The sequence below is a fragment of the Ostrea edulis genome, chromosome 4, assembly GCF_947568905.1.
Source record: "Ostrea edulis chromosome 4, xbOstEdul1.1, whole genome shotgun sequence".
NCBI classification, from domain to species: domain Eukaryota; kingdom Metazoa; phylum Mollusca; class Bivalvia; order Ostreida; family Ostreidae; genus Ostrea; species Ostrea edulis.
In genome coordinates this window covers 74565299-74584104 of record NC_079167.1, presented here as the reverse complement: position 1 = coordinate 74584104, position 18806 = coordinate 74565299, and the positions used below count along the sequence as shown (strand labels likewise).

Genomic DNA, 18806 nt, shown 5'->3' with positions numbered 1-18806 from the left:
CATATGTCTTTTGAAAAATATGTTCCCCATTTATTATACTTTGTTTGATATACATAACTTATGCATACCACGAATTTCATGATGTACTTTGTGTTGGATTTTTAACATCCCCCCCCCTTCTGATGCTACTTTAAAATAAAATGATAATCTTCCTGACGATCAGTAATATTCATAACCCTGTAGATATATAATAGAAATAAGCAAATAAAATCAAACATGAATATTTCCTCTACAATACCGCGTTAGATTTTCCCGTCAGTAAACAATGGAGCTGCGTTGCAGTAGTGTGTCCCCTAATCTATCTCTTTGCTACTGTTGAAACTATCAAATAAATCTGGCAAATGGCTCATTTTATCATTATTTTGTCTTACAACCCAAGATATTAAAATAAAATTAACACTTTTCGCTGTATCAACGATCAAACGCAGTGAATACAAATGCGCATTGAAAGTGCGTTAAAGTGCGTGATTGTGGGGCAAAGGTATATGCGTTAAAGTGCGTGATTGTGGGGCAAAGGTATATGCGTTAAAGTGCGTGATTGTGGGGAAGGGGGTTAAAGACTCCTTCAAAGATTCTATACTTTTAATTAATAGTTTCAGATCATTTCCATGATGAAGATGTTTATACTCTTTACTAAATTCAGTGGGTTTAATCCTAAAATTTTATCATTTGTCTTTATCTTTAAGGCTATAATATCTGCGACAAATAGATATAGAATTGCCGAAATAGGGCATCCCTGTCTTATGCCCCTCGACTTGGGACATAACTATGAGATCCAGCCATTGTTTTTAAATCGAAATAGCGGATGTTTATAAGGAATTTTCATCCATTTTATAAAATTATGTTTAATATGATATTTCTCTACAGTTTTAAATAAGAAGTTCCATTCTATTGAATCGAACGCCTTTTCAAAATTAAAAAAATAGCAATATTCCGTCCGTGTCCGTTTCCTCACAATATTGGAATATATCTAAAATTACACACGTACTCTAGCATTTTCACCAATATATCTTCCTTTAATGTATGCTGATTGATGTTCATTAATGATATTTCCTACAATCTTTCGCAGTTTTCTCACAAAAATAAAAGCAATTATTTTATAATCCGTGTTAGTCAAACTAATTGGCCGATAATTTTTAAGGTTCGTTTAATCTCCTTTTTTATACAGGAGGGAGATAATAGCAGTTCTCTGTGAAAAAGGCATTTGACCATTATCAAATATTAATTTTAGCGCTTCATAGGATAGGTCTTTTATGTCATTCCAAAAATACTGGTAAAATTCGTTTGTAAGACCATCCAGTCCTGGAGATTTGTTCGTTTTTAAATGTTACAGTATCAGTGCATTCCTCAAGAGGTGGGAACTGCTCACAATAGTTTGCATCGTTCCCACTCAGTACATTTTCTAAATCAATAGACGATAGATAATTATTTATGCATTCACCTTATATATTATCAGACGAGTATAGACTTTTGTAGATATCTCACATAGCACCTAAAATATCGTTGATGTTTTCCATGCGAGTATCTTCATTAACTTTCAATTCTTTTATGACACTTTGTTTCTGCCTACTTTTCTTTAAATTTAGAAAGAATTTTGAAAATTTTTCGCCTTCCAGCATCCATTTTGATCGTGACCTCACGAAGACATCTTTTTGTCATATAACTCATCTAGTTCTGACTCTAGATTACGTGTTTTATTCATTTCTATACTGTAAGAGTCAAGCTCTTCTGTTTATGAATTTTCTACTTCATAGGTCTGAACCACTTTTCATACCTGAAATTGGCTCTTTCAAAGTGGAGCCATTATTTTTAAAAGTATTTAGCACACCGTTCTCTTTCTCTCTGTTATTGAATTTTGGCGTGAGTGGGGGAGGGAGAGGTTACATGGCGGTGATTGGGGGTGGGGCAGCGCGGGGATAGCTCTGACATAATGAAGTCTATATAGGAATACATGTACTACAGTTTTGTGGGTATATCCATGTGTTTTGTGCACTCTCTCCGCTTGTAGGACTACGCTTTTACGCCACCTTTATGAAATGCAAGATTAGGCCTATTCTCTGCAAACATGTCGAAGGTTTGAAGAGTCCAATAGCATCTGTTTGCTCATAGAAGGCTACCAGAAAGCACCACATCTTCCTTAGTTATTACCCACCAATTAAAAAGACTTGTTCGCTTTGTTCAAACCAGAAGAAAAAGAAGAAATTGGATAAGACCTTCGGGAAAAGGAGAAAGAGAAGGAAGGGGAATAGGTGCTGGAGGAGGAGAGGGAGGAGAAAAGCAAAATTGGGGTTAGGGACTGAGGGCTTGGGTGGCGGCCATTCGTGCTCGGGTATGGCCTAAATATTGACGACCATTCGTGTCCACTCTAAAGACACGTTTAGTCATCTGGCGACGATAAGTGTGGCATGAATGGTCACCGGCGACCAAACGTACTAAGGCGACCAAATGTGCCGTAAGTTCAAGTTTCTTTATTCACTCAACCAACAATACGTGGTACACCAGGTGAAATACATGCGATACATTCCAATGGGGGGAGAGACACAAACATATTCATGTTCACATAAGGTCAGGGCAGAAAAGAAGAAAGTGAGAAAAAACCCAAAATAGATTATATCTGAGTTATGGAGGACATACTAAATCGTATATTTTTGTTATAAACAGACATACTTAGGTTTCTCAATTTTTTAACACTTGTAGTTGACATTACTTCAGAAAATTTAACCACATTTGGATTTGTAGAATACCTAGAATGTAAAAATTGTTTTCTTATGGCACACATTGATTTGCATTCTAAAATAAAATGATACTTGTCTGCAATTTGACCTGAATTACAAAGTGTAAAAAATCTTTGATTCAAAGGAATATTTGCCCACCCGCCTGTCTCTACTGGGAGCCGATGATTCGAGGTTCTGAATTTGATAAATATTTTTCTAAGTTTAATAGGTAAATTTTCAAGGTATTTTTCACGACCAAAGTGGGACTTAAAAATTCTATAAATTTGGCATTTGGATGAATTATTATACTATTTACAGTCAAGTAGAAATCGTAGAATGCACTTTTTACATAATATTTAATAGAATCTAATATAATATCAACATTCAAATACAAATTACTCTGTATACAAATTTAATCGTACATTTTCTACAGATTGAGTAATATTTTAAAGCGTTTTGGTAAAAAAAAAAATACCATACAATTTTTCTGCTCATACAAATACAGAATTGGTGCAGAAGTGATAAATATGATGTACATACAGAATGTATAATAAGAAACAGCTACTGAAATTTTCAGACATAAAACAATATAATCAAAGAGTGACCGAGGATAATATGATTACGATACAACCATCTAATGTAAAGAGACTACACATTAGTAATATCAAATAAATTATGCACATTTTAAAAAAACACAACACTTAAGTAAATAAATACTGTATATATAAATTCTTAAAAGCATGGAAAATTCTACACGTAAATTCCTAGTATCGGGACATATTATCTGAAAGTTTTTTGGTTGTTTTTTTTTTTTTTTGCATAAACATATTTTTTTACCTGACAATGGACAAGAAATATGGTACATGTCATCAGAAAAAAAAAGGCTAAAACTGAATCTCAGAAATTCTCTTTCACCTCAATGGATCTAATCATTAAAAGAAGAGACACCTTGACCAAGTAGAAAATGTTATGGTTGCAATACCTTGGGATCATATCTTGAGTAAACAAACATAACAAGATCCATGTAATTTACAATACAGAGAAAAGTCAAAAATAGCTCAGTCAGCCATTTGAAAATTACGATAGCTCACAAAGTTCAAACAGTTCTCCAGGTAGTTAATTTTGAATGCAGTCAAAATGAAAAATGTGTTCATAAAAAGGAGACAGAGACAAAGAAACTAAGGACTGGGTGACTTGTAGAAGAACAGCTCGTGAGCCATTACAAAATTACCTCAGGGTGTATTGCACACAGAATAAAATCTACCTTATACTGTTACTTATACAAGGAGACCAATAGGGTTTTATATAATTAAAGGGTGAAATATATTGCAGCAAATAAAGATTAATTGGTGATATTATGAATTATATGTATGTTAAAAATATCTCTGGATTAATTTTACTTAGAGACTTTGAAAAAGCAGTTGATGCAGTGTAATAGAATTTTCTGATATGAGTGTTGAAATTTCAAAATTTTGGTACATGTAATTCAAGAAGTCCCTGTAAAAATTTCTATGAACACATTAACTGCGTAATTAGGTAAATAAGGACATATCAGTTACACAATACCACCTCCCTCAAAATTTCTGGTAAAAAAAAAAAAAGGACAAGAAGGAAATGAAATGCATGAACATCCAATGAAATATAAGAGAGATCTCAATTCAAAATACCCAGTATTGATAATTACATTGAGCATATATCTAAAAATCAACAATAAACAAAAATGTACACTGTACTTCTGCAGTACAGCTTATTCCTCCACATACATGTAGTACAAATGCACTAATTCTTCCAAAAGTTCATCCAAAAAGTTCTTTAAAAAGTTAATGTTGATGTTAATTTAAAATATCCAGCATTAACTACAGTCTTCACAAATTCATATCAAAAATATAAAGTACAATGCACTTTTTGTTCTGCATTAGTTTTCCACCAATGTTTGCATACAGCATGGTGGGCTTATGTAGATCACATATCCAACATTTGCGTAGACTTCACTTGACAGCTTTATTGTTCTCCACTTCTTCTTGAATTAATTTATACCCACAGTGATCATAATTGCAGATGTAAACCCTACAATCACCAGTGCATGCAATCCAAGAACAACTGTTTTGAATGTTTCCCCCTGAAAAAAGAAGAAGTCAAAATGTCATCTTGCAACGGTCTGCAAATTTTCAATTTATAAATATTTTGTCCTGAGACTAACTTATCCCTGGTTCTATTGCATCAATTGTACTAAATTACTAAAAATATAAAGGTACTTCTCACTTTCAACTTCATTTGACCATGTGTGGAATTATTCACAAAAGCAGGTGAAAGAGTGATTTTGTGTCCTTTAATAGTTCTGTGGGCCAACCAACAGCAAGCTCAGATTTAGGTACAGCAATTATGGTAAAAAATCATTATGAAACCCCAGGGACAGTTTAATTGTCCTTGTTATAAGCATATACAGCCAAGTTGTGTCTGATCTTCCACACTTGCAGATGGTTTCAGCCTATTTAAATTTCACCCAGACACAGTGTGACAGTTGCATTAAAAGAGAGTAAATGGCTTCGTCCAGGCTTAAATTCAACCACTGACGAGGGCAAAGGGAGCAAAATAAAATGAAGGCGATTATTTCCCTTCATATACTTATATTCATGTCACAGTTGCAATTTTTAAAAATATATTTATGCGCTATATATAATTATATCGGTATTGCTATTGGTGCACATAGCTAATTGAATACAAACTAGTTTTTCAAGTATGTGAGAGTCAGTGTGAACATTTTGTATTGTACAGGTGATACAATATAATTATTTCTATTTTTAGTTCAACTTTACGCTTGACTGACCAGTGGTCTGAGTTCATAATACTGTGGACCAATGGATTTTACCAAATACTAATCAATTATGCATGCTTTACTAACCCGTACACTATATAAAGTTAGAAACCCCGCCAAAATCCCCACTTTAAGCTTTATACCCATACGGTTATATTGGACAGTCCTGGGTAACATACATGTATATCGATTCACTTGATGTGACGTTAATATTTTTTCACTTATAATACTGGATACCTGGTAAGATTTACATTTATCTAATTTATTTACTTGTTAAATATAGTAATTATACTGGCAGTCCTATCAATATTCTTATGATCATCGTTTATCGTAAATGTTTTAATGCCTTTATGTTTTGTGTTTTATGATGTTTTTTGTCTTGTATGCATGTTTCTGAGTATGTTTTCGTATTTTTTTAGGTTTTTTCCCCCTTCTATTGAGAAAAATAAATTGTCAGAGACCGACCCAGTTTTGTATTGTTTGAAACAAAACAGTGACCCTGCGACATTCAAATCCTTTTGATATACTTTATCATTCATTGTCATTGAAAATCACTACACAATAAGATATAGCTGAAAGCTCCTATTATATACATGTATATGATCAGCTATAACATGTGAATTTATCCAAAACATCAATACACAACTTCCAAGACAGCAGGTACAGTAGACTCGAGCATTGATTGCATACCCATGTTTGGGGCAAAAGCTACGCAGTTGTCTGAAGTGCTAACAAGGAGAAGAAGAGAATGGCAATTAATCCCAGTAAACTTACCGTGGGGACAGCCTGAGCAGGTCTGGAGTCAGGGTCTGTGATGCCTTTCATTTCATAGGCAGAGCCCTTACCTACAAAGAACAGTGTTTAACATGGTCAAATTACATTAGGCAGAGCCCTTACCTACAAAGAACAGTGTTTAACATTGTCAAATTACATTAGGCAGAGCCCTTACCTACAAAGAACAATGTTTAACATTGTCAAATTACATTGGGCAGAGCCCTTACCTACAAAGAACAGTGTTTAACACAGGCAGAGCCTTTACCTACAAAGAACAGTGTTTAACATTGTCAAATTACATTGATTTGGCCCAGAGAAATCTTATTTCTAAATTCTTGTGGCTAACTCCTCTATTCACCCTTTCTTTCTGACAGGTCCCAAAACATGACCAAAGTTTCCCTGGCTTGAACTTTTTTTTCCATTCACTATCCACTGTATTGCATAGTATTAAAGGCAACATGGACATTTAAATGACAGATCCTTTATAAGCTTGTTGGAAATAATTAATGGAGAACAATAATGAAGCAATACATGAAGAGGTCATTTATGGTATTTTCACTCTTAAGATAACAGCTTCCTTCTTCCAATTTTAACTTTCCTCAAATACTCTCAATTTTCTGAAAAGTATGTGATATTTTCATTTATCACGTGCTTACTTTTTCATCCGGTGGAGTATCACCCATTACATAAATTTTAATTATGGACAAGTTTGGTACATGTAGTATCTCAGGCCTGAAACTTAATATTACAAAATCACAAGCAGTATGGATTGGCAGTAGAACTGATTCAGCTGAGACTTTGTGTCCTGATTTGCAAATATGCTGGGGTAAAAACAGTTTTAAACTTCTTGAAATAAATTTTACCGAAAACCTTGAAGATATAACATGTAATTATCAATTCAAAATTACTTCAATTAAAAGGTTATTAGGATCATGGGCAAAAAGAGACTTGACACCTACTGGGAAAATAACAATCATTAAAACATTAGCACTGCCTAAGTTGATACACTTATTTTCTGTCTTGTCAGACCCTCCAAAGAATATTTGGAGGGTCTGGCAAGGCAGAAAATATTTTTACCAAACCACCAGCTAATAAGATTACTATTATCTTTTATTAGGAGGTGGTTTGGTATAGACCCCTACTATCGTTATTATACAGACAACATTTCTGGTTCCTGTGCTCGGCCACAAGTGTGTAGAAAACAAAGGTTTGCTGCTTAAATATTTGCGATTAGTAGTATCACCTTTACCCTTGTACAACTATGATATAATACAACGGTCCATTAGACATGGTTAAACATTATACTGCAGGGACTGACACTAACGGCTGTCCGATTGTCCGGGACAACTTAAAACGGTGGTCGGACAACTAAGTTCTGTAGTTTACCTGTCCGATGGGACAACCAAAAATAAATGAAGGGTATCCGTGAAATTTTAATAAATTCTACGTGAAAAGAGTCCTTAAAGTTTTTGAAGTACATCTCGTCGATAGAAATAATCTGATAATCAATATGGCGTTTTTCTGGTTTTCCCTGATCTAAATTTAGATTGTTCATTAATATCGACCAATCAGCTTCACGGTGTATTTTAATCGCGCCAATCAGATGTCTCTATTGTCGCGTGATTCTTGGAAGTGAACAAACAGATATAGAACACTTTTTCCGAAGTTAAAATTCAATAATTTTTACGAAAAACATGTCCAAAATGAAAAATTATCAATAGGTTATCAAATAATAATTTATTAAAAAGAATTTAAGGGGAATATTCTCTGATTATTTGATCCATTGGAGATCACAAGAAAACCAGGGTAACACTATTAATAAAAAAAAACACTCATGAGAATGCAATGCATATACATTACAGTTTTTTGTTGGTCAGTTTCGGACAAGTACATTTTCCATTCGGACAACCTAAATTTCATGTTAACTTGTCCGAAGGGACAGGTTGGTATTAAAATTAGTGTCAGTCCCTGTACTGGTGATACACCATGACAATTATTGTTTATCAGTCCATTATCCAATCTTCCCTGATTTAGCCAATCAATTAGTCAGCTTCATAGTAAAAGCAAAACTGTGTTGCATCACTGTTATTTTTAACCTCTAGCCTACACTGGGGAAGCTAGAGGGTTGAGAGGGAGAAGGTAGGCACTCTAAATCCCCAGAACTCATTGACAAAGCATGCGGTACATTCAAAGCAATTATTATTAACTGTTTTAGGCTAATTAATTATTGACATGTACCTGCATGCTAAACAAATAAAAGACACTGATTAGCTGGTCATCAGTGTGTGACTAATCAATCGAAATAAAGTAGGACTCGGTTTCCTTGAGATGTGAATTCTTGTTTTATAATTTCATATTTTGGTTTTATTGAGGGATCTAGGAGAATTCTGACTCTCAATAGGAGATGTTTTTTGGATGCCTGATTCCTGGAACCACCTGGCTTAATCAGAAGACATCACAGGTGTGCAGAAAAGACCATAATGCATATTATTATATCTATCTGTTATAAGAATTTCATCACCCTCAACACACATAAGTATTAAGGTTACTTAAAATCACATTAGTGGGATTCCTCTCTGTAAAACATACCTTTATTTGCTCCGACAACACAGCATTCATGGAACTCCAGAACCAGTTCTATAAATAGCTGGTACGCAGCATATGCCCCCAGGATGTAGATAACGTAATCGGGTGCACCTGACTTTGACAAAGTGACTCCAATGAAAACTGTGATCACTGTAAATATACGTAGGATAAATGTCAGACAGAATTCACACTCAGCAAGTAAAGATACTATTCTTGAGAAATCTTGGTATTACTCTATGCACCTACTTATTTTTATCTATATAAGGTCTATATTAAACAGTGACAGGATTTACCACTTCCGGAGAGACAACAAAGCTTGATATCTTATACATTGAAATAGACCATCATATACCATATCAACAGAATTTTTAACGAGGTTTTAATTTTGGCATTATTAGCAAGGGTGTAGAGATCGCCAAAGTTGAATGTCACTTAAAATTTATTCCACATCGCAAGTAATTACAGTTATCTTTCTTGGAATTATAAAGTCACTAAAATTAGGCCACATAAATTGAAATTACGGTTCTCAGGCCCGCGCACATCTGTTTTGAGGTGCCCGCATTGCAAATTTTATTGCATTTTTAATAAAATAAAAAGTAGGTAATGCGGCGACGTATCCGGAAAAAAAATTTCCGCATTCAATTTTTCAAAACTTCCGCATTATTCGGAGCTCCTCCTGTCTCAGTATACGAATAGCTGTATTTAGCAGAGAATACCGAATACCGGAAATCTTCGTTTGTCATTCGCAATAAAGACTTCCGATGTATAACAACGTGGTTGCAGCATTATTTTGAGAATGTCTATTGTGTCAATAAGTATTCGACAAGGAGCAGTGTTCATTCTACCATGGACAATTATAGAGGGATATTCGGAGGGATGTACCTTCCTAGATCTTTATGAGGGTGTGAAAGCAATGAAGTTCGATTTGGGAAGCTGGACGTTTCCTGAGAAATTAAAAAATGCCGCTGTCTCCGTTAGTGTCGGTAAGAACAAGAACGAATTAGACTCTGCAATCATTACAAATAAAGTATCGTCAACGACACCTGTTTTCGGCCACTTTGTGAGATATACGGTGTGTGAAACCAAGCCCGCCGATGTTTCTGCACATTTCGACAATGATAGTGCCGATGATCATAATAATAATGCCAAGGATTGTCAAGAACCGGGAAGAGCCACCAGAAATATCAACGACGTGTTGGTTTTTAACGCACGTAAACTTTGCCTTCCAGAGCCATTCTCTGAAGATGACAAAATTACAAACAATAAGCGAATTGTTTACAACAAAATTTTATATTTGTTGGGAAACGCAGGCTTGGGTTTTACACCAATGACAATAGATGAAGGTAAAGATTTCATAAATGCTTTAACTAACTGTATTTGGACAATAGACCCATTTGTTGATACCCTCAGAGATCGGTGTTTTGCTCTTCCAGTTCTTTTTGAAAATCTGTTTGGTTACAATGTACCCGAAAATCATAAACATAAGAGGGGTGAGTTGAGTCAATCAACCCTGTTGTCGTTAGCTTGCCATTTAGATGCTTGTCTAGAGAAAACATGGATTTCCAAAGTGATGTGGGCACCTATCAGGACTGCTGCTCAAACATTATCAGACAGCTTTCACAAGTATATTGAGTATTTAAAGCAGAAAGCAGAGAAAATGAATGAAAAAAGACAACTCATGTTTCCTGTGAGAAGCTTGGATGAAACAAAGAGTGTAACTGTCATACGACCATGCTATGTTGTGAAACCTGGTGCCGCATCTCGGTACAAAACTCTTGTAGACTGTGTCGAAAAACTAGAGATGTTCAAGCCAATATGTTTAGATGAATATACACCTCAGAACACAAGAGAGCGTCGTTATTTTCTAGACAACATGAAACAAGGATTACCATACAAATGTGTTCACCTAAAGTTCAGTGCTGGCAATAACCTTGGGTCGCACAATTTTCTTTGGAAGATTCCTGGATGTGTTTCCGAGACTGATAGTGACATCATGCAAAAGAACTCAGATGTCATTCAGACTTTGAGCAAAGACCTTCCCTCATACCACACTCGTGCAATGAGAAGAGCATTTATAAACAAAGCATCTTTACTTTGCAGTTTGAAGACAAGTGATGCAAGGTACATCTACAAATCTTTAGCAGGGGATTGCAGTTTGGGAGAAAATGAATCCGAAAAAGAAATAGACTTGAGAGTGCAACAAGCTTTTGAAATGGAAGATCCTGACATAATTACGGACCTCAGGCATCATAATACAGGACAACCCTCCAGATATCACATTTTCTTTGACCATGCTAAGCAATATTTGGAAAGTGTTGTAGAGACTGCTGTTGATGAACGAAGACATGATCGTTTCACACACCTTGCCCAAGCCATGTCAGTGCCTGACCTTCTTCAACAAGTTAAAGATATATGCCCTGAAAATACACCGATACCTTCAGAACAATGGCTGCGTCTACAGTTTGCACCCAAGAACCCATCAGCTCTTGCATCATTACAGTATACTGGGAGTTTAAAGGTCAAATTCCAAGTTCAAAGTCGGCAGCTTAGAAAGACGCATGTTGACCTCCATTATGCATCAGCTGCATTTAGATACCTCAAAGAGTTTGCAGTGAAGTTCAGAGACTTTTGTGTGCTTGTGGCTATGGATGATAAACACCACTGCAAAGTTGGAGAACCAGGTCACCCAGTGGCAGCAGTAGAGCGGGGAAAGAGAGTGGTTGTTGCTGCAGATAAAGTGTTTGCAGTCTCAGATCATGACTTTACCAAATTCAGTATTGTACCAAGTGTAACAATGTTGATTGACATACCAGAATCTGTGAGTGAAGGGTCCTTTTATAGAGGCCAAGTGTATGTTGGTGTGAAGGATTTAGCTTTAGAACCTTCCAGTCCATTGCGTCACATTGCGGAGCTTAAAGATATTTTGAGGAAGGAAGGACTTACAAAGCCTATTTTGTGTATCTATACAGATGGTGGACCTGATCACAGACTGACATTTCTCTCAGTCCAGCTATCCATTATATGCCTTTTTCTCAGTGGAAATTACGACATGATCGTAGCAGCAAGGACACCACCATTGGCATCTTGGAAAAATCCACCAGAACGTGTGATGTCTATTCTGAATTTGGCTCTACAGGCAGTTGGATTGATGAGGAAAGAAACTTCAGCAGAAACTGAGCAGAAACTCAAATCAGCCAGTGGACTTCAGCAGCTAAGGGATATTGCTAAGATCCCAAATTCCATGAGGAGATGATTGACTCAATTGAACCAGTGAAAGTAAGTATAAATTGCAGCCATGTTATAAACCTTCATGATTATTAATTTTATTGTTGGTATGATGAATTTATATGAATTGCCTATATATCACAGGTTCTTCTGTCTCAGCTGTTTGGACGTCTGAAATTGAAAGATAAGCAATTCAAGTTGTTCAACTCTGCTTCTGAAACAGATCTTGATGGACTTTGGGGAGAGTTGTCCAAGTTTGGAAACCCACCTGTTGGAAAACGACAGAATGACTTAAAGAAAAGTTTGAAGGATTGGTATGTACAGTTATCATTTACCTTTGCATATAAAAAACAGCATTCTTTTTTATAAGATATAAATTGCAAGTTGAGAGGAAATGTCCTAATTGATGTTATCATTAAATGTGTTTTTTTTCAACCAATATTTATTTTAATAGGACACAAGTGGTAAGTTCTGATGTAGTCAGTCTATTAATACCTAATGTGCAGCTTATAATCTTGTGTGTGGTGAATGTAAATGAATGCACTCTGTGTAGCTTTAAATATAGGTTGGGATTATTCCTCTGATGTTTCCATCATGCCAGTGAAAATGTTATTTTGTCAATTTTTCATGCAATTTTGTCATTATTCACTAAAAATCCAGTATTAAAGCTGAAATTTCATTCAAGCTGGCATGATGCCTTACCTCATGTGCAGTTTGTATGCACTGCTATTTCTTAATAACTATATCTATTTTCCATCCTTTTTGCCTTTAAATACCTATATTTTTATAATATAGAAATATTTATATATTGTCACTTGCAGTAAAAAAAAATGTTTGTATGCATTTAATGGTTCTTAATATAGATGTTCAAATTTCTAGCCCAAAGCTTGTGGAGTTTATTGATCATTGCTGTGTATCCAGGACTTACTTCTTTACTGTGAAGAAGTGTGGTGCCAGTGACTGTCAGATATGTGCACCCCCAAGACTCCCTATTGATATTTTCAGCCAGCTACATAACTTTCCAGATCCAGTTCCAGGTATTTAAGCCTTGATACATGTACATGTAGTACTCATCTCATCCATTCACTTCAATATCTACTAAGTAGGCTAATTTATAATATTATTTTATTGTCCTATTTCTAATCAATTATGTTTTAGGAGAAGAAGGACACTTCAAAGAATTCAGGGAGGTTTTTGGCACCGATACCACAGAGGAGCACTGCCCGTCATTGTCAGCAAAAAAAATCAAACGCAGTTTCTACCGGCCATGGAATTCCTTTCAGTCCATCTGCACAGACCGCCAAAACAGTGAATCAGACAGTAACCTGTATAGATTGTCAAAAGCCTAGAGTCATATACAGTGCAAACAAACTGAGTGCACAAGAAAGTGCAATTCTGAAAAGGATTCTTGGGCTCTATCAGTTTTCGTGTGGTTCTGAACTTCAGGAACTAAAACCAGAGGATCCCGTCAGAGCACCTCGTATCAGTGCTCTGTTGGAGAAAGTATTTGTTAAATCGAATTTATCATGCACTTCTCCTGTTGAGGTACCCTATTACAGTTCTGGTGTATTTCCTCCAATTTGCTACCACTGTGGGGCACAAGACACAGATACTGAAGAGGGACAATATCCTATGTGTCCAGATTGTGTGGTTTCTAAGTTACAGCCTCCATTGAAAAGGAAAAATGTTCAGAGCTTGAGAGCAAAAAAGCAGAAAAAATGAAGGGAAAAAACACTATGCAACTTAACTGTAGTACATATGCTTTATTATTTTGACCACACAAGACAATTTGTTAAGATAGCATGTGTTAAATTTGTTTCATATGTATAGTGACGGTACAATAAAGAATTTGCTTGATATTATATGTTTTATGTCAAGTTGGCAAATAAAAAAAAGCCTCCCTCATCTGTTTTGGTACGAATAAAAAGAAAGAAAAAAAGCCTCCCTCCCTCATCTGTTTTTGAGAAAATTGGCCTGAGAACCAGAGAATTAATTTTATGTGGCCTTAGCTCTCGCTAAATATATCTTCCCATTTTTATAGATGAATCACTAAAGTGTCTTGCTAAAAATTCCACTTACATGGTAGTATCTTTAGCTCATGTCAGTCTTTCTTTTCCATTCTCTCTCTCCTTCTCTCTCTCTCTCTCACCAACTGGTTTGCATAATGTAGTTCTCTAGTACCAAGTTTATTATTTTACATTACATGTACTTGAAACCCAACTGTGAACCTACATGTATAATGACATCTCATGACCCCAGGGTTAACATATTGAACAAACTATAAGTTGAAAAACACATTTTGTCATTTCTCTTATAAGATTTTTAAAACCCTAGCTACCAACTTATTTTTTTCTTTCCTTCATCATATCCCTTTGTAGTAGGAAAATTGACCATTCACTTGCACAAAAACTGACACACTGCAAGTTTGGTTGAAATTTTAATGGACTATTCAGACATACCATCAGAGTTATTTTCTGTTCATATGCTTAAATAATGAGGCTTTCAGAACTTCCTGTACATCACAATCTGCTCAGAATCAAAGCCCTTATTCTGACGTTTTCCTCCACATCACTACAGGTAAACTTCGATATCTCGAATTTGTTAGGAGCAAAGAAAAACTTTGAGATATCCGAGGGTTCAAGAAATCGAAGTTAACGAATTTGACACCAATACTGTGTCAAAGCAAATATATTGCATGTCTTATTTGACAGGTAAATAAATACACCTTTTAAAAGCAGTAAAAGTTTTAGTTTGAAGTTAGAGATTCTTTTTAATACGTTTGCATTTGCATGTACATATATAGATATTTATTCATTGGAAACTTTAAAAGTTGAAAGTACAATAACTAAATTTAAAAAACACATAAGAATATTAGCAACATATAAACGTGATAAGAATGTACATGAAAAGACAAATAATAATATTAAAAGCATTTACATGCAATAAAAATATTTGGAGAAAATTATAAATAAACGGACGTACATAAGGTAAAACAAAACAAATCAATGATTAAAAGTCTGCTGAATAGTTTTCAGAATACAATGTATGCTTATGTATGCCTTTGGTTTAGTATACACAAGGGTATAAAACTGTTCTTGTAACGGTTTGTTTTAATTTTTGGTAAATAATATTTTGAGGAGTTTCTTAGATTATATAGGTTTTCGCGAATGTCAGGAAGGAGGCAGTGGAGTCGATGGGATGGGTCTTCCATATCCTTGAAAAGTTTTAAACATATATTTTTGCATCTATCAGATAGGTTTTCAAGTCGGGTATATTCCAAAGCTTTTTGGTAGGAGTCTAATGGTCGTATGATCTTGAGAGCATGCTTTTGGATGGATTCGATTTGATCTGATAGAGTAGATGTGATGCCTGTGGACCACACCGGGCATGCATATTCACCAATCGGTCTTATAAGGGACTTATGAACTCGAAGAAGATCACTCTCGCTTAATCCAGAGTATTTTAATTGGCGTAGGTTGAATAAACGCTTTGAGGCCTTTTCTGTTATGTATTTCACATGTGGTCCCCATTTCAGATCTTCACTTATTACAACTCCCAAATAGTTTACTCACTGACACACGATCTATTTCTGTACCATTCATGTTCAGTTTATCAATATTTGGTTCTCTTCCGAATGAAATAATCATTTCTTTTGTTTTGTAGGTATTTATACCAAGCTGGTTTTCAGAAGACCACTCCAAGATAGATTTAACAGTAGATGTCATCTTTAAGTTAGCATCTTTTTGTAGGATTTCGATGAAGGTTGTATATCTATGAACTTAACATTGGGAACTTCAGTTTGGAGATCTGCTACCATGTGGATAAAAAGCTCTGGCCCACTTAAAGTTCCCTGTGGAACACCACCATTAATTTTTACCCAGTCTGATTTGTTGTTCTCGATTTTGACTCTCTGCATTCGGTTTGTAAGGAAACTTTGGAACCATTGTAATATCATAGGATTGGTATCACTATTACTTAGCTTTTCCATAAGTTTTTTTGTGGTATATGTGGTCGAATGCTTTACTGAAGTCAATTAGCAAAAGTCTGGCAAAATTTTTGCTGTCATCCAGAGCCTTATAAATTGGTTGAGCCTTATAAATTGGTTGAAGTATTTTTAGGAGAGCGTGAGTTGTTGAACTGCCCTTTATTGCACCAAATTGGTTAGGATCCACATTCGGACAGGACTCTCTCAGATGTTGAACTGGGTGCTTTTCCAAAAGTTTAGCCAAAATAGGTGTCAGTGAGATTGGCCTTAAGTCTTTCATTGGATTACATACGGGAGTTACTTTTGGTACTGGGACAACATCAGCCTTTTTCCAACATGATGGTACAGTGCCCTCCCATAGTGAGCTGTTGAAGATGGCGCATATTGGTTTAGCCATGATATGTGATAGCTCTTTCAAGATCCAGTTTGGGATATTATCAGGACCTATGGCTTTCTTGGTGTTCATGTTTTTGAGCTGTTTTTCAATACTTTTGTATATTGTGTATATATTACTTTATTTGATACTGCAACACTTACATTTTACAAATTTCGGTAGTTTATCATAGCGATAATTGGTTATCACGTTCGGTTCAGTATTTCTGATACCCGGATTTGTGTTACACTTTGTAAATGATAAACCGATCACTGTAATAATGACGAAGACGGGAAATATCGCTGCATTGGATTTTGTCTTTTTTGACTTCTAGCTGTTATAGCCCGGAACTTTGTTTCGATTATATGAACTTTAAGATTCCTTTTTATACGATTGCCAGATAATCCCACTATCCTCCGGGTTGAATACCGGGTCATTCGTTACATGTAGATTGCTTATCAGATACTGAAGATTTCAAATTTTGGTGCTGATATTTATTTATGCTAAAAAATCAGGTCTTTTATTGTTTGATTCTTGATTTCTAAATCACTTTTATGTGTTTAGAGTTTACTTTGACTTGTAATAGCATGTGTAAATGTGTGTTACGACAAAATCAAATTCCTATTTCAGTAGTCGTCCCCAAGGTGCTTGTTGAATTATTGTGTCATCTTAAGTATAAGTGTGCATTTCATGATCACCTCCAAACAACCCAATCTGCATAATTAGATAAAGCTCCCTAATCAACAGTTTGGGGCTAATAAAGTGTGATTATCGGCAATGGTTCCATGAAGCCTGTGCTAGAACTAACAGAAACGTCCAACAGACTGTAAATTAGCATAACGGGATGATTGTGTACTTCAGGTGTGAAGTCAATGAAGCAAGGAACTCCTTGGACTTCGAGATAACGCATGTGATTTTAGCACTTGGGACAGTAAATCTTCTTCGAGATAAGCCAGGTATTCGAGATTTCCGTGTTCGAGATACTTTTTTTTTTTTAGAATCATGAATATAGTAAAACTGGCTGGGACCGTCGACTCACTTCGAGACATCCGTGGTATTTGACATATCGATGTTCGAGATACCGAAGTTTACCTGTATCTTATACTGTAGATTCTGTGTGTTACATGAGAATTTAAATCCACGACCCATTGTTTTGTGCAAATTGCGGGAACGTAAGATTACAAGTCCATGAATATATGACTGTTTCAAATTACTACACGAGAAATGATTACTAGAAATTCTATGGTGGTAATTTTATTCTGCCATTAGTGTGTAATAATTTTGTAAATAGTACAATTGGAAATGCAAATAAATAAGAAATTTTAGAATCTGCAAGGATAGCTTCTCACAAATTCATGCTCATGTTAATTCTTTTGTTTTTCATTGAGGAGCTACGTACAGCATCTAATTAGAATTCAATTAGGATTCTTACCTGCCAATATCCGAGCACACATTCTAATTAAAATCTTTACCTGCCAGTATCCGAGCACACATTCTAATTAGAATTTAATTAGAATTCTCACCTGCCAGTATCCGAGCGCACGTTCCAACAAGCCAGTGGGCCCAGTTAAAGATAACCCTGTTCTTGTCCTCTGGGTGGGGACGGAATAGTGCCATTAAGGGCTGGAAAACGACGATTACAATTAATGCTCATTAGAACTGATTACTAACATAATTATCTTAATATAAAGGAAAGCAACAGGCAGGATACAATCAATTTGATATTTTCTATTATAGGTATAGAAATGAAAACTTTAAATTTTGCACACTCTTAAGAGTTCTTAAAGATGATGACTATCTGCCAGTAAGGAAATGTCAATAACCAAACTGATTACCTTATTAGTGCATTACATGATAAATCAAGGCACTAGCATTTCTGTATTAATAAAACTTATATCCATCCTTTTGTTTTCTTTCTGTAATTATTTTCATGGCCAATTATGCAATAATTCCACTTACCACTAGCAGAATGATATACATATATATATATTTATTAATTCTTTATTTCCTCCAAAAGGAGATTTACATATCAATGAATGAATGCAATAATTTCACTTAACACTCACAGAATGATATACAAAATAAATATATTTTTTGTATTTTGATATAATTTCAAACATTTATAACTGATAACATATAAACTGTAACAATGCGTTTTAAACAACCGTTACAAGAACTTACTGCTTCATAAACATGAACATGATGAATACTAGTTTGTAGTTTATTTGTTATAAGTACCAACAACAGACCTACTAAAGTTGAAGTTTGGTGTACATGCGCTATTTAGTTCGGTACAACTAATATTGACATTATTCCTATAAGAAGTAGGTGTAT

The 18806-nt window shown here is 35.1% G+C and overlaps 2 protein-coding genes across 9 annotated transcripts in view; one reads left to right on the top strand and one right to left on the bottom strand.

The window, feature by feature from the left end:
• Window positions 1-3051: 3051 nt before the first annotated feature.
• The window catches only part of LOC125668426 (ferric-chelate reductase 1-like), a 33110-nt gene continuing 17355 nt past the window's right edge, over window positions 3052-18806 (bottom strand). For 6 of the 7 annotated variants that reach the window (XM_048902579.2, XM_048902584.2, XM_048902582.2 and 3 more), the window contains 4 exons: window positions 17996-18095; window positions 8893-9039; window positions 6304-6374; window positions 3052-4833 (listed from right to left, as the gene is read on the bottom strand). In XM_048902579.2, coding sequence (XP_048758536.2) covers window positions 4741-4833; window positions 6304-6374; window positions 8893-9039; window positions 17996-18095 — 411 coding nt within the window. In that variant the 3' untranslated portion in view covers window positions 3052-4740. Of the gene's footprint in view, window positions 4834-6303; window positions 6375-6459; window positions 6531-8892; window positions 9040-17995; window positions 18096-18806 lie in introns of those variants that run through there. The other variant, XM_056163766.1, reaches the window with a different exon arrangement.
• On the top strand, window positions 9389-13976 carry LOC125668423 (uncharacterized). Of its 2 annotated transcripts, none has more exons than XM_048902576.2 (4): window positions 9389-12165; window positions 12259-12428; window positions 12569-13151; window positions 13273-13976. In XM_048902576.2, exon 1 carries the CDS (start codon window positions 9686-9688, stop codon window positions 12140-12142), a length of 2457 nt encoding a protein of 818 aa, XP_048758533.2. In that variant the 5' UTR covers window positions 9389-9685; the 3' UTR covers window positions 12143-12165; window positions 12259-12428; window positions 12569-13151; window positions 13273-13976. The 2 variants fall into 2 exon arrangements, with proteins under 2 accessions (XP_048758533.2, XP_048758532.2); XM_048902575.2 differs by having other exon boundaries at window positions 9447-12165; window positions 12994-13151.